Source organism: Leptonychotes weddellii, chromosome 7 (assembly GCF_054177405.1).
Source record: "Leptonychotes weddellii isolate Sample4059 chromosome 7, ASM5417740v2, whole genome shotgun sequence".
NCBI lineage: Eukaryota > Metazoa > Chordata > Mammalia > Carnivora > Phocidae > Leptonychotes > Leptonychotes weddellii.
This window is the reverse complement of record NC_138375.1, coordinates 38191132-38209987: the sequence shown is the minus strand read 5'-3', so window position 1 is coordinate 38209987 and position 18856 is coordinate 38191132. Positions and strand designations below refer to the sequence as shown.

The 18856-nt window shown below is 52.4% G+C and overlaps 1 protein-coding gene across 4 annotated transcripts in view; it reads right to left on the bottom strand.

Moving 5' to 3' along the window:
• The window catches only part of PPARGC1B (PPARG coactivator 1 beta), a 107805-nt gene extending 89448 nt beyond the window's left edge, over nucleotides 1-18357 (bottom strand). The window contains exon 1 of one of the 4 annotated variants that reach the window (XR_014146944.1): nucleotides 18146-18357. Coding sequence is in view for 3 of the 4 variants with exons in the window: in XM_081826158.1 (XP_081682284.1) it covers nucleotides 18146-18223 (78 nt within the window). In the remaining variant the exon portion in view is untranslated. The remainder of the gene's footprint in view (nucleotides 1-18145) is intronic. The other 3 variants (XM_081826158.1, XM_081826156.1, XM_081826157.1) reach the window with 3 other exon arrangements.
• Between the last annotated feature and the right edge of the window lie 499 nt (nucleotides 18358-18856).

Genomic DNA, 18856 nt, shown 5'->3' with positions numbered 1-18856 from the left:
CCATTTATGAAAGGCTGAAAGAGGTCACATGGTGGGCGACAGTCACACCAGACCTGGAGCTGAGGTTCTCTCCCTCTCAAGGTCACAGGCAGAAATCAGCTCATAAACAGCCAGCTGAAAGGCAGGGAAAGTGTGCCCAAGGAGGGCAGCTTGGCTGGAGGTGAAACCCTACAATGTTACTTTAAAGGAAGGAAAAAAAAAAAAAAAGGCACTGCTTTTGACTGGTTATTTCTGGGTGCTGGGATTACTTTTTTTTTCTTTTACCTATTTGTATTCTCTCAAGTTTCAATAAATTAATACCTGCTGCTTATTAAGAAAATACAATTTATATGAAAATAAAATAGATAATCTCGTATTCAGTTGAAAGGCATCTGAATACACCAAACCGTTAAGACTGGTTGTTTCTTAAGAGATTACAGGATGAGGGTGACCTCATTTTCTTCTGACGAGTTACTTCCAAACATTGGAAATTTTTTAAATATTACTTTAAAAAAAATTCTTAGTAAAAAAATATTAATGTTCATTTAAAAATATATATATACGTATAACATCTGTTGACCCAACAACCAAAATGTAAAATGAAAAAAAGGAATTTAAGGCAGGAAGTTATCTCTTCAAAACATTTTGGGGTTAACATCAAATTATGGAGCAATTAAACAAGAGTCTGAGTTATAGTAATATAAAATCGTTATTTTCAATCTCATAATTTTTAGCTTCTTTTATGACCCGAAAAAAACGGCTTTTAAATTAACTTGCTCTGTGAGGCTCAGAAGAGAGCTGCCCCTGGATGTAGGCAGATCCAGACTCCCAGGCTGAAGCGGCCAAGCTGCCCGCGCAAGCAACCAGCGTGTGCACATGGCCCTGCCCGTCAGGCCCGCGGTCACCTAATCCATGCGGCTGCAAAATCCAGCAGCTGGTGAGGGCTTGAGGGGGTTGGGTGGCTCTGGTGTTGAATTGCCTATTGGCCACATGATTCGGTTAGTGTGGTCGCTCTTTTTCCACTTGATGTGAGCTTTCCTTAAATAATTGCAGACCTCATGATGGAGCCGGCAGGAGCTCTGGGTAAGAGACACCAGGGCTCAGGGCCCAAGGATGGCCATCTGAGCCTCAAAGAGCACCCCCGGCCACGTCTGCAGACCCCCACAGTATCTCAGAACTCACCGGCATCTTCCCTCCCCTGCTAAAATATTTCTTAACTGAAACCAAGAGAGCTAAAAGACAGGTTTATAGATTACAAAATCATTCAAGATGGATAAAACAGTACTGTGGAAAAAAGGAAGAAATCAGCTTTAGATATAATCTATCGGGTAAAGGATTTTGAATAATTTGCTCCTTTAAAAAAAAAACCTGGCCCTAAGTTCCTTAATTTTTCGCCCAATCTTTCCACCCCCATGAGTGACTTAGCCCAATGTTCCGTGATTCACCGGGGAGGTTGGAAATCGGGGATTCTCTTGCCTAGAGTTCCTCCTCCTCTGCCTTCTCCTTCCAAACCCACTCATTTAAGGCACATGATCCCATGATAAATTTCTTCCAACTTGCAGTTCAAAGAGAAGTCAGCACCTGTCACCAGGAAAGGGGACACAAGCCAGGAAGTTAAGAACCTGCAACAGGCTCTGCTCACTGGATGTAGGGAATCATGTTGCCCACCTGAGCTGTGACAGTTGCCTAGCTCCATCTGTATCCAGGAACGAACCTTCTCCCTCTCTCTCCAGTACCTGGCAGTTCCACCCCAAGCAGAATTGGTAAGACAGCCCCCACAGTAGAAAAATAATGAGTCACAGCATGGCAGAGATGGGAGAGATGGGGAAACTCACAGCCCGGAGAGGGCCAAACTTGCCCAAGTCACATAGCAAAGAGCGGCAGGCAGGGATGGAACCCAAGACCTTCTTCCAAGTACAATGCTGTCACCAGGGCCCTTGAGCTCCAGGACAGCTACAAACTTCTCCCCGCTGCTCTATATATTTATATATATATGTGTATATATGTATATTTATATATATATGTGTATATATGTATATATATGTAAATTTCTTTTAATTTTTAAAAAATTTTAAAATATATATATATGATTTTTTTTTTAAAGATTTTCATTTATTTATTTGACAGAGACAGAGAGTGAGAGCAGGAACACAAGCAGGGAGAGTGGGAGAGGGAAAAGCAGGCTTCCCGCCGAGCAGGGAGCCCGATGTGGGACTTGAACTCACAACCCAGAGATCAAAACCTGAGCTAAGATCAGGAGTCAGACCCTCAATCGACTGAGCCACCCAGGTGCCTGTACAAACCTCTCCAAACAACTCTCTTCCCTAACTCTAACTTAGAGGAATGGAAATTACACTTTTCTGGGGGAGTTGCAACTATTGCAAAATCTTACCACGGAAGGATGTTGCAACTCCAAGAAGACTGGGGAATCACTGCTCCAAGGAGAATTCAAAATAATCCTGGGAACTCAGTCTAAGACAAGGCACAGACAGGAAGCGCTGAGAGGCCCTTTCCAAAACCATCCCATCCAGACCAGGTGGGTCTTTTGGTCCCCAGAGTCCACTTCCCTCAGAGGTCCCCTTCCCAAGGAAGTCCCCTTGGGAAGTCCCCTTCATGCCAAGTTCCTGCAATGGTGACCTTATTGGGCAAGACATTTCAACATCCCTGGCCTCGGGTTCTTAATCTGTAAAATGGAAATGAAAATCCTCCTGAGGGAACATGGGTTACGGATGTGAAATGCACTGAGAATTTCACAGTAATATGCTAAAAGGGTTAACAGTAGTGGTAAGAGGAGTAACAATAATTATTACTATGGCAATACCTATCACTATCATCATTAAATCTATTTAAGGTTTACTCTGTAAAGTTACCAACCTTCTCCCTGTCCAGCAAGTACCTGGTGGGTGTGTGGGGCCTGGCCCCACCACGACGGGGACGGCTGCTTTATTGGGCAAAGGCCTCTGGTCAGGACTGCAGGTGAGAAGCTGTGCCCCAGCCTAGTGTCTCCGCTCCATGCCTCGGGCCTGCACACCTGCACAGCCCACAGGGTGATCCCACTCATCCCTCCTGCCTATGAGGCCCTAGTCGCCCTCCCCACACCCTCCCCACACCCACCCCACGCCCCTGAGCAGCCTCCAGCTAGCTTCCCAGGCTGGAAGTCTCAGTGCTCCTACTTGTACCTGTTCCAGACTCCTGGACCATCCCTTATGTTCCTCATCCTCACAGGACTCCTCTGGCCAGCTCAAATCCTCCACTCGTGCATAGGGAGCTCCTGTCTCCCCCGAGTCACTCGCTGATCATTCACCAGCCACAGGACGTGCTGGGCCTTATGACAGGCTGGTCTCTCCCTGGGATGCCCTTCCCCACCGTGTCGGCCAGCTCCAGCTCACCCCTCCACACTCTGTCTGCTACACAGGCTGTTTGGACACTCCCACCGCACCCTCCACGGCCATCTGCAGATCGGTGCTTCCCAGGCCAAGGAGCAGGGCTCATGCAAATCCGTGATCCTAGCTTCCCACACAGAGGGAGTGATTGCTGCACAGATAGAAAAAGGAAGAGGCATCAAATGATAACCTACAGTCTGTAATTCATGGGGTCTTCCAGTTTCCTCTACCAATCTGTCACCAAACCAAGCAGTCACTGATCGTCATTACTACTGATAACATCACCACGGAGGCACAGCCCTCTCTTCAAACATTCCAACCACCTTCTCATTCCAACCACCCACTGAGATACTTAGTTTTATCCCATTTTGCATGTAAGGAAGCTGAGGCCCAGGCAGATTAAGTAATATGCTCTAAGTCGCTCAGCTGCTAAAGATCCTGGACTCAGACTCTGAGTCCAAGTTGTAGTCTTAACTAACCTCTGTTCAAGTCTGCCTTCTGCTGACCCTCAAAATCCAAACCCCAGGCTGAGCCTAAGTACCTGGAACCTGCTGATACCACTCTTTCTCTCATTGTCCTGCAACTGGATCACTGAAAATTTACTGTGAGGTCATCTGAGCAAAGGAGGCCTTTCTCCTCGTTCTGGGGTGGATTCTAAGACTCCCTCCTCCCTCTCATGCTTTTCATTTCATCCTTCAGCCCACTCTGCTCTCCCCTTGACTTGATCCACTAATCTAGGCCAACTGTGGCTCTACGGAGAAGAGCTTCTGGCAAGAGACCACCATTGTCGTCTAGGCCCACCTGCTACACTGCCCAGGCTGCAGACCCCAGCCCCACCCCCAGAGGTGGGAGACCGCCACATTCCTGCTGGTGGCTGGTCCATGAAGTATAAGCCAGGCAGCCAGTCCCTCGGCCACTAGGACAAAAAGCAAGTGCTAGCAAAGGCTGGGTCCCAGGGCGCTGCGGAAGCAGGTACACGTGGCTGTGCCCACGGGACAAAGAAGGGCTGTTGCCCAACCCTAGGGAGAAAGTGGTGTGAGGTCACTGGGACGCTGGGGCATGACTCCTAGGGGACGGGGCCCTGGTCACACCCATCTGCTGGGCCCCGGATGGGGGGCCTGATCAGTAAAGGAGCTATATCCCCCAGCCCCACCACTCACCCTCTGAGCCTCAGGTCCCTCACCTGAAGAATGCGGCTTCACCTCCAGGGGTTGGTGGGAGACTTAAGCGAGCTTACCATGGTGGCCAGTACAAATTCATTCATTCATTCACTCAAGAAATACTCAGTGAGTGCCAATCATGTGCTGGGCCCTGGTGCTGGGGATACAGTGGGAAGCAGACAGGCGATGTCCAGGCCTTGTGGAGCCTTCCATTCCCACAGAGGCAACAGGCCACCAATGAGTACAAATTTATAAACACGAAAGTATCTGAGAGCGGTGCATGCCTTAAAGAAAAGAGAACACGGCGCTGGGATAGAAAGCAGACAGGACTGGAGGGTCAGGGGAGGCCTTTCTGAGTACATGGTGTCTCAGCAGATCTGGAAGAGGAGAGGGAGCAGCAAGCCATGATGCCTGGGAAGAGCATTTCTGCCAGAGGGAACGGCATGTGCAAAGGCCTCACTACACTAACTCAAAGACCACTTTTATTATCACTCGAGCCACACCCTGTCCACTCCATAGAAGCAGCACATATAGCTGGGAGGACAGTGAGCTGGGCAGCAGAAGTGGGTTCAAATCCCACTGCTTCTCCTAAACCATCATATGGACTGCCTGGGACCATGACCAACACTCTCTGATCTTTAAGCATCCTGATAAATCAAATGATCCCTGATCTAAGGGTCTGTAGATGGCTTACATTCCCTCAAGCTCCTTTCTTTCCCCTTCTTCCAACCCACCCACCTGTAGAAGTAATCATGATTTCCTCCAGCTCCCCAACTCCCCACCCCCTAAGTGGCCCCATAAGTCAGTAGGTGGCTGGGGATCAAGGAAAACAGATACAGGGATGAAGGCAACATCTGAAAGCCGATTTGCTGCAGGATCCTATCAAATCACTCTGAGGCTCCATTTCCCCACCTGTAAAATGGGAATACTCCCCTCCTCTTGCCTACAACACAGAATTTGATGTGAAGATAAATGGAAATGCCAGATAAGGAAGCCACCCTGCTTTATACACGCATTAGAAAGGGGCTTCTATCTGCTTCTGGGTCATTTGTATCCTAAATGCTACCCTGTGGCCTAGGCCTAAGGCAGAAAGGACAGAGAGGGGAGGGAATGAGAGAGTGAATGCCAGACACTCTACAAACAGTATCTGATTGCTTAGGACCAAAGCAGAGGTGTCATGAGAGGGAGCCTTCTAAAAACATAGAGGCTTAAGGGCCTGCTCTCAAAGATTCTCATTCACTAAGTCTGGGACAGCCCCAGACGTATAATTATTATTTTTTTTTAATTACACAGTTGATTCTGATACGCACTCATGGTTGAGAACCACTGAGTAGTCCTACCAACCCTGGAAGGCAGGACATATTAGTATTCCCATCTGGGAGCTGACTAACTAGAGCACAGAGAGGCCGTCTAACTCCTGGATCACACAGCAAAGATTTGAACCAGACAGTTTGCTCTCATTAATCACAGGCTACACAATCTTTTTTTTTTAAGATGTTATTTTTAAGTAATCTCTACACCCAATATGGGGCTCCAACTAACAACCCCAAGATCAAGAGTTGCACATTCCACTGAGTGAGCCAGCCAGGTGCCCCGAGGCTACACAATTTCTTGAGGCCAGTCTTACATTACCTCTACCACCCCGTGCAGCCCTGGAAATACAAAAACAACATCTCCCATTAAGAGACGGCATTACCTTTCAAAGAAGCTTTTATGGCTAGACCAACTCCTTATTCACCTGGCGTTACCGGGGAGTAACGTATGCTCACGGTAAGCGAAGCTTATGGGTAACTCTGGAACTTTTCCTGTTTTTCATTGACTTCCTGTTTTAGACGGTAACACCAAAATCTGTTTCACTCTTCCTTGCTTCCTCCAACAGAGAACACTGAACAGAATGTACCTTTCCTTGGGGATAACACTGTCTCTATGACCCATGGGCTTTGTAACTTCATATGGTATATTCAGCAACAAGGGGCCTCCGTGCCCCCCGCCGTGCTGCAGTCCATGTGCTTCTGCCTCTGGTAGAACCGCAACCCCCATCCCCGCTCGTCCCATGCCTGCCCGAACACACACGAACAAAACTGGCTTACTGCTACGCAAGTCATGAGGTGTGGACAGGACCGCCAAACCTGTAAGAATTGTGTGTAAACGAAGAGTGAGTTGGCCCTAAGTAGGAAGGGTGAGGGGTGATATTATGTGGAACAGGGTCTTGAGTGGTTTTTGAGCAAGGCGAGATTGATATGACATCAAGTTAACGCTCTTGGGCACAGAGCATGGTCACTGGTCCCCGAGTGCTCCCTCCATCCTTTACCTCCCTGCATTTCCAGTGTGGAGGCCAGCCATCCCAGTCCCTATGGAATAAGCAGACGGGCAATGGACATCAGGCCCAGGGTAAGGTGCTGGTTTCAATCTCCTTGGAAGGTGTGGAAATACTTGACCAGAAACCTCCCTGCAGATACTGAGACTCCTAAAGCTCTGAGCCCCTCCCCAGTTGGGTGAGAGCCATGCCCTGTAACAGAATGGATCCCTAACAGTGGTTACATTCTACAAAGACCTGTCCACGGGAGGCGTGTTCTGATAGGGGGTTCTGGAGGCTCCAAAAAATGTTTGTCTTTGATTTCCTTGTGTGCAAGGCTTATCTTGGAGACAAGGGCAGTAGGCCCCTTGTGGGGACTGATACAACCCTCCCCCCAACTCCCCTCAGCCACATGTCCTCGCACAGTTCTAAGCAGAGAAAAGGCCTCTGGGGCCAAGCCAACGGTTGGTGAACTTCCTGAAAGATCAAACAGCATTTGTTCATTCATTCAGTCAATCGACAAGTATTTCCTGGGGACCTACAGTGTACCTGCAACCGTTAAGACACTGGGGGATCTGATGGGTGAACCAGCTGGATGAGGTCCCTTTCCTTAGGCATCTCTGGTCCTGAGTGGGTAGAAGACAGAACAGTAAAGAATAAACCCATACACAAAGGTTATCACAAGCTGGGACCAGAGTTCTGCATTGAATAAGGCTCTGGGGAAGGCCAGGGGTGGGGACAAACCTGGCACACAGTGGGCCCTGAATGAGTGAGATCCACGCCTCCCACAAATCCTCCCCCAACTCCTCTTCCACACCCCTACCTCAACTGTAGGGATGCCGCAGAGCCCCCTGCAGTCTGTGCCTTCTCTCCCACTTCCCACTCGCTACCACCCAGCTCCCCAGCTGAGGCCAAGTGCAGACGTCACCCATCCCCCCCCATCCCAGTCCCTTCTCTGTGTGCAGCCAGACTGGCCACACTGCAGTTGTTAAGACCGAGTGCTCTGAAGCCAGGCAGACCTAAGTTCAAGTTCCAGCCTCACCACTATCTGCCTGAGGGATGTGGAGCAAGTCACTGATTTTTGGTTTGTCGTAGTTCCAACCTCACCGGCTAGATTCAACCTGAGGATTCAGTAAGATAATGCACCTGAAGGGCGCAGCCTAGTACCTGGCATGTACCAAGTGGTCATCAAATGTGAGCTGTTTTCTACGATTACTATAATTAGTAACAATATTAACGAAAACCTTCGGGGACGCCTCACTGCCTGCCAAGTGCCAAATCCTAACCAGGATGGTCAAAGCTCTCCCCTTCGGCCAGCTTCCCTGTCTGTTTTGTTTGGGGTGGTTGGAGGGTGGGTATAAGCTCAGCAGGCGGACAGAGTACACAGAGAGGGAGGGCACACAAGAGGTCTCTAACAGACTGCGGGGTCACAGAGCAGAAAAGGGCCCACTTGCAAGAGAGGGGGGAACGAGAAGAGGCGGCGCTCGTGCTGGGTCCGGATGGATGCAGCCGGGGCTGGGGAGAGGGGACAGATACCTCATGGTAGGAGTCCTAGTAGCCGCCTGCTACAGGGAAGGAACTGCAGAACGGCAGCAGCACCACGAACTTCGGAGCCAACCTCAACCTACCAACTGCAAAATGGAGAGAAGAGTGGGGACTACCTCATGGGGTTCCTCGGAGATTACATGTGACTGCGATTAATTTATGTGAATAACTTAGCACGGGGCCTGACCGAGTCACTTGAGGCCAGACTGGGAACCCCTAGTCCCAGGCCCGTGTTAAGATTATGATACTGGGGGGCGCCTGGGTGGCTCAGACGGTTAAGCGTCTGCCTTCGGCTCAGGTCATGATCTCATGGTCCTGGGATCGAGCCCCGCATCGGGCTCCCTGCTCAGCAGGGAGTCTGCTTCTCCCTCTTTCTCTGCTGTTCCCCCTGCTTGTGCTCTCTCTCTCTGTCAAAAATAAATAAAATCTTAAAAAAAAAAAGATTATGATACTGGTCTGTCCGTGCAGCAGAAGTTACAGTGTTGCGTGGTCTCCCACTAGTTGAGGAATAGACTGACAGATGGACGGACAGGCATTTGAGGCTTCGAATGCCATCCCCAGGAGCTCACCTCAGCAGGATTGTGCAGGGTGGGCCTGCAAATGTTTTCAGCGGCAGCTGCGGCGGTCCGGGATCGTTAGCAGCACAGAGACCCGGTCATCCTCGGTGTCGAGGAGCCAAGACAGGGCCCTCCCCGGTGTCCTGGGTACCACACCACACTTCCCGCGAGGAGGTTGGGACCAGAAATAAAGGCTCCAGCAGCCACGTTGCCAAGGCTGTTTGCCATGGCAACCTCAGGGAGCCACTCGTGGGCCGGCTGCCGCAACTGCTCAGGGCCTGGTTTCTAACGTTTCCTCGCTCTCCCTCTGCTAAATGGCTGTGTTCTGCCAGGCAAGCACAGGGAAAACACGGCTGCAGAGCTGCTGGGGAGCATCAATCTCAGATGAGCAGGGCTCGCCCGGCTGAGCGCCCAGACAGTGGGTCCCAGACAGCCGAGTGTCTGTCATCCGGAGCCAGCCCTGCCCTTGCAGACAGGGGCTAGGAGTCCTGTCCTGCCTCTGCTAGGTGATCTGAAGCTAATCCTGGTCTGCTCCCAGCCTGTTTCCTCACTTCAAGGTAAGGGCATTGAGTCAGATGGTCTGTAAGGCATGCCCAGCTCCCTGAAAGCTCAGTCTTACATTAGAGTTTACATCCTCGTCATTGTCATCATCCTAACAGCTACTATTTACTGAGTGCTCACTCTAGGTCAGGCAATGCTCCAAGCACCATCTATCCTCTGTTCTAGCTGTCCGAAGAGCACACCATTCTTATCCCCGATATTATATGTAAGGCCTTGAATGCCATGCCCAGGAGCTTGCTTCTCCAACTGGGGTCAGAGAGGTTAAGACACTTGTTCAAGGTCACACAGCTAGTAAGTGGTAGGTCCCTGGATTTAAACCCTTGGCAGTTAAACTCTGAAGGCGAGAGCTCTTAATCACTATCTGTTATTTCTTCTCTCTTCAAGTAGCATCTAACTGGATTTGGTTTTCTGAAAGTCAATATTGCAGTCCTTGTTAAGGCTGGATGGGATTCCTCTTCACCTCCCCCAGAAGTACCGGGGAAGAAAAAACATAATACTCTGAAAGAGAAACCTCAGGGCCTCAACAGGATCAAGGACCTAGAGCTGAGTGGGAAGATAAATGGCAGGCTCTACAAGGTATTTGTCTGTTTTCTTACTAACAATGGCCCCTACTGACTGAACATTCCTAAGCACTTTACAGGCATCATCTCAACAAGCCCTAAAACCCTCTAAACTCTGTGCTACTATGAGTCCTATTTCCCAGGAGAGACAACTCAAACACAAAGAAGCCTTGTGCCAAGGCCACAGGGCTGCCTCACTCAAGCAGCGCCCAACCCCAGGGCTCCAAGCCCTCTCAGCCACCTAAACAAATAATGAGAGCAAATGTTTGTTTTCTTACCTAAAAGACCGAGCAGTAATTACAGGCCTTTGGGGATAATTCATCAATGACTTTACCCTCCCATTTATAAAAGTCTCTCTGGTCTCCTACCCTACCCCTGGGCAGCAAATCAGTCTCTGCCCTGAAGAACAGGCAGGGTGGGGAAAATTTTTAAAAAGAAAGGGCAGGACAGGGAGCCCAGGAGTCTAGCTGCCATCACGGGCCTACAGACCCTGTGCCCAGCCCAGCTGTGTGCTTCAGCTCAGATGCCTCCTCTAGGCCCTGTGAACCCAGGCTTCTGACCCCACGGCCCCCCGACTCACTCAAGGGGTAATCCCAATGAAAGCAACTAAGGAAGAAACCCACCGTTAGCTTCAAGGGGAGTGGGGGGCCTTTGGGGTTCAGAAGATGTGCGAGCAGGAAGCAAATGCGGCCTGCCCAGTGGTGGTGGGGGTGGAATACACCCCAGGGCGCCATGGCCACCACAGAGCCCAGCCACCTGGGCAACAGCGTCTGAGGACTATCCACCTGTCTGTCCCCCAAAGCAGAGATTTACCTCCCCACACACCAGAAAGACTCTCAGAAAGAAAGGGTCTGAGAGTCAGGCACCTGAGCCGCCTCCAGCTTGGTGGCTTCTCCGTCTGGGCCTCAGTGACCCTCTTCCGGAAGAGGCAGGGCGAGAGTGGATCCTCCCCAACCAGCCTCCCAAGCATGGCAGGAGAGGGAGCAGCTCAGGGGCCAACGTCCCAGGTTAGACCCTACGTGACGAACCTAATCCCTGTGCACTTACAAAATGGGGACAATAGAACCAACCTCCCAGTTATCGGGAGAAACCATGTGCTGGTACTAAAAAGTCTCTTCACAAATACACACTGAAATAGTCACGGATGACATGATGTGGTGTGTGGGTGGATGAACAAGAGTGGCCACGCATCCAAAATGGCTGAAGCCATGGGAGCATGGGGGTTCGCTACCATTCCGCCATCGACCGGCTGCTTCTCTAGGTGTTGGGCATCTGCCATGTAAAATGTTTAAAATACAAACTCTTCTTCAGTGAACCTGACACTTAATCACATAAAACATTCTTCTGCTCAAAAAATCATCTACTTAATGAGTAACCACAAAGCTAGCTCAGGATAAAAATTCTATTTCTTGCCCTCCCAGAGCTGTCAACCTGGCGGTGGGGGGAAAGCACACGGACCCCAGGGGGACAATAAGCAGCACCGTCCACGTGAGGGGCAGAGGCAGAACACTTGGTGTAAAAGGCTCTCCCTAGAGGACAGGTGTGGGGATGGGGATGGGGGCTGAGCTTGAAGCGCAGGTGGGCTATGACTGCCTTTAAATGGTGGGGGTGGAGTTGGGGGGGGCACATTCCGCAAGCATTTATCAGTCTGTCCCTTCTCAGGAACACAGATGCTACAGGTAACAAGAGGAGCAGTGTCGGCCCTGAAGAGGCTCAGGGTGGAGCATACTCATTCACTCCGTGCGGATTTAGAATGGCTGAGTCCCAGGCACTTGTCCAGTCACTGTGGGGGAAAATGGAGGACGAAAACAGACAAAAATCCTCGCCCCCGTGGAAGCGGACAATCTGGAGTGATTTCCTAAATGATTAAGCCCTCTATTAGGAAAAATATCTATTATTTGGTGATTCCATGGCACGCACTGTGTTAGGCACTTTAAATCCACTTGCCATTTGGTTTTTGTTGACTTCTCACAAGCTTTAAATAATGGAAGGGCAGAGAGGTTATGTGACCCACCAAAGGTCTCACAGCCAGCAAACGGCAAACCCAGATAGGCTGCCTTCAAAGTGAGTGCAGCGGACCTGCCAGGGAACAGAGCAGCCGTGCCTGGAGGGCAGGGAGAAGGCGGCACCACACAGTGGCATGGCAGCTGGGTCTGGAAAGATGAGTGATGGAAACGGGAGGAACAGTTATAGAGACAGGTAACAGCAGGAGGAGCCCACACTTTCAGGAAGAATATTCATGACATCCCTGGGGTGGACACATCCCAAAGGGAAAGCAGACAAATCAGGATAAAGTCAAGGGCCTGACTCTCCCGACTTCAAGGACCTGAAGGCCCTTGAACATCAGGGTTAAACTTTAGGCTCTAATGTAAAAGTACTGGGGAGCCATGGGTAATGTGTGAGCAAGGGAGTGACACCAGACACACACTCTAGTAACTGCAGGATTCCCCACAGTCGTGAAAGGACAAAGACCTAGACCAGAAGAGGGGGAGAGGAACTGAAAGGGCAATCCAATCCAATTGATTGTGCATCAATGAGTGTCACTTGAGTACCTTGGAAGAGAAATAGGAAATGGCCCAGCTCATTCTCTTCCAAATTACTTTATCTGGGTTTCCTTCACCTTCACATAATAAGAATTATGCTTCCCGTTTTTACATAAAAAAGATAGCCTGGAATTATGCTTCCCTTTTTTGCATAAAAAAAGACTGCATGAAGGGGAGTTTGCATTTTACTTAATCCTGCCCTTCTAAAGTGCTTTCAAAGAGAATTTCAAGTTTCCTCAGCAGCAGGCTGCTACTCATTTTAAGTACGTTACTTAAGTCTCAACCCTGAGAGTTAAGGCCTATGATCCCCATTTCAGAGACTGAGAAACTGAGGCAAAGAGAAGCAGAGGGCCTTATGAGTTGTCTTCTCTCTATGCAATGTGCCTTAATTTGCTCAAGGTGCTAGAAATTCGACGAACAGAAATAGAGCGTAGTCCCTGCCTTATGAGCTTGGAGTCCTGTGGTCTGAGAACCTTGCGTCTGACCCTGGTTCTTCTACTCACTCCAAGGCAGTGTAGTAGGTGGATTATCTGCAGCAAGCCAGTGAGTTCTCTGAAACTGTAAAACCCTCCTCTGTAAAATGGTAATAACACTGACACCTACACTTTGTAGAATCTTTACAAAGATAAAATGCAACAATGCAAAAAGAAGCCTTGGCAGTGTGCACAGCATCAAAAGGATGCTCTAATAAATGTCGTGGACGATGCAGGAGGAGCTAGCTGTTAACACTGCAATGCTCATGTTATGACCTCACTTCTAAGCCCAAGCCCCCATTTGCAAGGCTGCTTCTGACTCAAACCAGTATTCCTTCTATTATTCCAGAGAGAGAGGGAAAAGGGTGACTCATCCCCTGGCAATGGTGGAGCTTCTGGCTGGCCTGCACCAGCTGGGGAGAGGAGAGCCCCAAGGTGAAGGGGAAATATGAGCCCCTAGGGCCCCATTGCCGGGCCATTGCTTCTCCCAGTTCCATAAGCATCCTGATCATTCGTACCAGCCAGGGAGCCCCAGTGAAAGCAGAGCTCCCGCCTGTGGTGAACGAAGCCAGCAAACCTGTCCCCTTCTGGGCTCAGGTGAAGAAGTTACTCCCCCTGTTCTCACACAAGTGAAGGGTGGGCAAAGGCACCCAGCCAAGGCTGCACTTCAACCCGCCCCTCTAGAGGCCTGTCACTTTGGCTTGGAAAAGAAGTGAGTCCTGGCTTCAGGGGCTGGGGGAGCAGCCGTACTGCAGACCCAGGAACTGAACACTAGATGTTCAAGCCAAGTGCCCCATTCTCTGGGTGATGGGGCCCCTTCTGAGTACTCAGATCCAGTTTTAGAAAAATGGGGGGACAGGACACCAATTGAGAAATGGGCCAAATTCACAAACACGACACTTCACAGAACAGAACCAAAAATGGCCCATAATTATGGGGCAGGGGTGGGGGGGAGGCATCACAAGTGGTCAAAGAAATGCACATTAAAACAAAAGGGTAAAAGAATTTATTGATGAACAAACTGGTAAAAATGAGAAACAATTAAAATACCAAGAGTTATTTGGCTATGGGGAACCAGGCATTCCCACACAATGCTGGTAAGTGTGTAAATTAGCACAATCCTTCTAGAAGGCAATCCAGAAATGTGTTTACCAAACGCCTGCATATTTCCTTTGACAGAGTAATTTCACTTCTAGGAATTTAAATGAAGGAAAGAAGACATGCAGAGACATTCATTTCAGCGTGGCTTACAAGAACAACAACAAAAATTATAAACAAATTAAATGACTAACAACAAAGGGCTGATCAAATACATTGTGGTTCAAACCCTCAATAAAACACTATATAACCATTCAGATATTAAGACATGAAGTAGAATATTTATTGATGTGGAAAGACAATCACAGCATATTTGGAGGAGAAAAAAAGCAAATTACAACAATATGATTCCAAGTTACAATGAATATATGATGAAGACTCCATTTTTGTGCAACCGATATTAAAAAAAAGTCTGGAAATATATATAAAAATGAATAGTGGTTACCTTTGGGTAAGATTACATATTTTCAATTTTTCTTTAAGCTTGCCAGTATTTTCTAACAATTCTACTATTAAATATTTTTCAATGATTAGAGATTGGACCACATGATTTATAAAGTTGCTGCCAACTCTGACATTTGGGGCATCTATGATTGATGTCCGAAGTGACTTCAGATAACCCGTATTTAGTGTGGGCTTACTGTGTGGCCTTTGGAGCCAAAGTCATGGCCCCACACCTGTAGCTTTCTGCATTCCTCTCTACCCATACTCACTGCCCAGCTGTCTCAGGGGCCAGCCTGGGAGCTTCCCCTGTCTGAAATTCACATGCCAAGGACTGAGCAAAGGAACTCGCATGGTGGCAGGTGCCATGGGGACACAAAGAGATCAAAGACAAAACTCTAGTTCCAGAATCCTACTGGGCCACAGGACTCACACACAAAAAGTGCCTGATTGTATAACACAGGCTAAGAAAACCAGAAGAGTCAGAAAGCAGGGCAAGCTGGGAAAGGAAGGCCTGCTGGAGAAGGCCATGCAGGAATGGTGGGTGAGGGCAGTGGAGGCAAGGGGCACAGGCTGGGCAAAGGTGAAGCCAACCCAAAGTCCTCTGGGATACATGCCCCAAACCTGCCCAAGAAACTTTCACAATCCTTGGTCCGCAGAATTTCTGAACTTTGGCCTGAATGGGTAAAAGTTAAGTCTCCTAAACAGAAGTCCTCCCTCTATCTGACTCTGGATTAGCCACCAAAGACAAGTCTTTCAGATAAAGACAATAAATTACCTTTTTATTCACTTTCCCCACCCCTTCCTTAGGGGGAGATGAAGGGGAGGGTCAGGGAGGGGCTGGAGGAGGAGAGGGAATCACAGGAACAACCAGACATCTCACATGCAAGCAGTGCTCACCCCCACCACCTCGACCTCCTCTTCTCTTGCCGGCAACACCAGCCCCATTTGACAGATGGAGGAAAGGAGGCTCGGAGAGTTAAAATGGCTTGCTCTGGGGTCACCCAGCCAGAGAGTGGGGAAGGCGACTCCACTCAGGCCTTCTGACTCCAAGTCCAGTGCTATTTCGAGGTAACACACAGGACCTGGAGTCAGGAGCCCTGGGTGGCTCTGTCACCCGCTGGCTGCGTGGTCCTGTACAAGCCGCTCACCCCTCGCAGCCTCTATCCCCAACTGTAAAATGAGGAGAAACGCGATGGCCCGCCCAGGTCCTCTTCCGGCTGGGCTCTATGAACCTTCTAGGGGTGGCTGCAAAGCTCCCCTATCAATTACATTTCCCAAGTTGGGCCGGCAAAGATCACCAGAGGAGCCTCAGCCTGTCACGTGGTTAAATAAAAAAAGCAAACGTCCCAGATTAACTTTCACTGCACTGCTTCTGCTGACACCTGATTACCCAAGTTTCTAGTTTCCTTGGGTGAAATCTCTCTGCAGGGTAAGCCCGCTGGGCGGCTAAAAGGACAATTAATTATTGGTGAGCCAAAGAACACCAAAGATGGAGTTAAAACCAGGGTCCAGAACGGACAGTTCTTGCTAGGGGTCCCCGAACGAGTCTCCGGCTGTTTCAGGCCTCCTTCACCCAAGTCTCAGTCGAGAGGTTCGGAGGCACCCCCCAGACAAGTGCGAGGGCTGAGGACAGAACTTTCCCAGGGGCAACTCGGTCCCAACCGGCACCCAGTCCCTCTAGCCCCAGGCTGCCGGCCGGGGCCGGGGGGGAGGGGGGGCGGAGCGGGGAGGGGGTAGCGGGGCGGTGGTGGTGCTGGGGCTGGGGCTGGGACCTGCCATCGGAGCAGACGTGGGCGCGGGGCCGACGACGACGCCCGGTGACCGCCGCGGGAGCTCCACTGCAGTTTCGTCAGAGGTAAAGGTACGCGCCTGGCGCGCGCGGCGTGTGCACACAAACACACACACCCGCGCGCGCAGACCGCTCATCACACACTACCCCCCCACCCCGGCCCGAAGAATGCGCGATCACACGCCACCACCCCTTCGGCCCCCGCCCCGAAACCACCCCAGCACGCCCGCCACCGACCACGAGGCCCCGCGGCTCCCTGACGCATGGATGTCTGCAGCGAGCGAGGGCCGGCCCTCTCCGGCGCGTGGCGGGCTTCTTCTCCGCGACACCCCGCCACGCCGCGCCGTCCCAGCCGCCAGCCGGGAGTCGCCGCCCGGAGCTGAACGTCTCGGCTTGCTGCGTCCCCTCCAAGTCGCGTCTCACGGCCAGGAGTCGGCTTGCAAGCCTCTCCCCGCCCACCCGGTCCCATGACAGCTGCTGCCGCCCAAAGACAGGCAGATTATAACAAGAAGCAAAGTTTCCCTCTCTCTCCTCCCACCGCCCGCCCCCCTCCGCCTTCCCCCTCCCTTCCAGTGTTATGCAAAACGAGCCGGCACCGGCGCTCGGACTCCAGGTACCAAACCAGCCCTCGCGAGCCGCGCCCGGTTCCGCCCGGCGGCCCCTCTCCGCGCCCGGCAGTGCGCCCGCATCCGGGGTCTCCTCGCCTCCGCCGCATCCCCAGCCTCCCGGCTACCCGCAGCCAGGCGCCCAGAGAAAAAGCCTAACTATGGGGCCAAACTTTACGCTTGCAACAGGCATCGGGTGGGGAAAACCAAGGAAGGGGTGGGGGGCGCGCACGCCTAGTGCAGGCATTTTCGGTGGCGGCTTGTCCCAACAGCACCCCCCTCCACCCCGTCTCCAAGTCACCAGCTCCCTCGCACCACCACCCCCCGCCGCCCCGGCACACCAGAGCACCCTCTCCTGTCACGCGCGTGTCGCCGGTGGGGCTCCCAGGCTCAGCCAGAGCCCGGGACGCCGCCTCGCGTTCCCTTCCCCCAGCATCGCCGAGCGCGCACCGGGGCCGCGCGCTGCAGGGGGACCCAGGCGTCCCCAGACAGTCTTTCCACCCCCATCCTGCCGTGGTTTTCTCCCGGGGGGCTCCGCCGGTAGCGAAACCAGGAAGGTGCTATCTCCGCCGGCATGTCCACGTGCCCCGCAGCCCCCTAAGCCCTTAGCCGGCAACTGGCAGGAAACTCCGCGCTGCGGGCGCAGACGGGGAGCCGCGGGGGGCCAGCAGCAGCACGCGGGGCACGGGAGACCGGAGGACCAGGGCACTCCGGGGACGGGGGCAGGCGCCTGAGCCGGGGCCACAAGTCCACGTGAAAGTACGGCAGCAAGTGCCGGGAGTCTGAGGGCGCGCCTCCCGCACCCAGGACCAGCCTGAGCGTCCCCCACACCTTGGCGCGGCTCCACCTCCCCAAGGAAACGCGGTACCCCCCACCTCTGCCGGCGGGGGGAGCGGACTCCAAGCGACCGAGGCTAGACCCTCCCCGGCGGCCGTAGCGCCCCCCACGCTCCGGCTTGCGCGGGGGGGAGCCTTTGGCTCCCTGCCTCCGTAACAGAGAGCATCGCAGGGCGCATGGAAGGGGGGCTCTGCAGCCGGGAACCCCAGTTCCCCCCAATGCGCCCACCGCTGCCCCCCGGCCTCCGCGGCTGCGGCCGCAGCCCCCGCAGCTCAGCACCCCTGGCCCCGGGCCCGCGGCCCTTGCTGGCCGTACCTGCGTGTCGGCGAGATAGTTGAGGAAGAAGGAGGAGAGCTCTTCGTCCAGCAGCGCGCCGCAGTCGTTCCCCGCCATCTTCCAGCCGCGGCTGCAGCGTGCGGCGGAGTCAGCGCCGAGCCGGCCGGGGGGGAGGGAGCGAGCGAGCGAGCGAGGGAGGCGGGAGGAGGGAGCGAGGCCGGCGGGAGGCGGAGGGCGGAGCTCAGGCCCGGGCTGCCGCAGGGCCGCCGGCTGCGGGGGCGGGGCCGCGCGGTGCCCGCGCCACCCGGGGGTCGCGCCCCCACTTTCCTGCGCCACGTCTGGCTCCGCGGTCCTCGCCCGCAGCCCCCGGCCGGGAGGAGAGCGCCCGCAGCCGGGTGAAGATGCCCCAGCCAGCGGCCCGATGCCTGCGCAGCAATGCGGGCAGCCCCCTGCTCCTGCCAGAGCGAATCACGTTGCGTTAGCGCTGGGCGGGTCCTTTGAGACAACCTGCTTCTGCACAGCTGGGGAAACTGAGGCCCGAGAAGGCAGAGGACTTCGTGTGAAATCACGGTGCATGTCAATAGCAGGAACACACAGTGCATTTCAATAGCAGGAAGACAAAGCTCAGGTCTGACTGCCCCAGAGGTTCGAGTTTCTCTACCTGAGCTGCAAGGCCAGAGAGGGAGAAATACCATAGGTAAAAGGTGGAGAAATCAGGGAAGGCTCAAAGAGGGGGTGGCATTTTTCTCT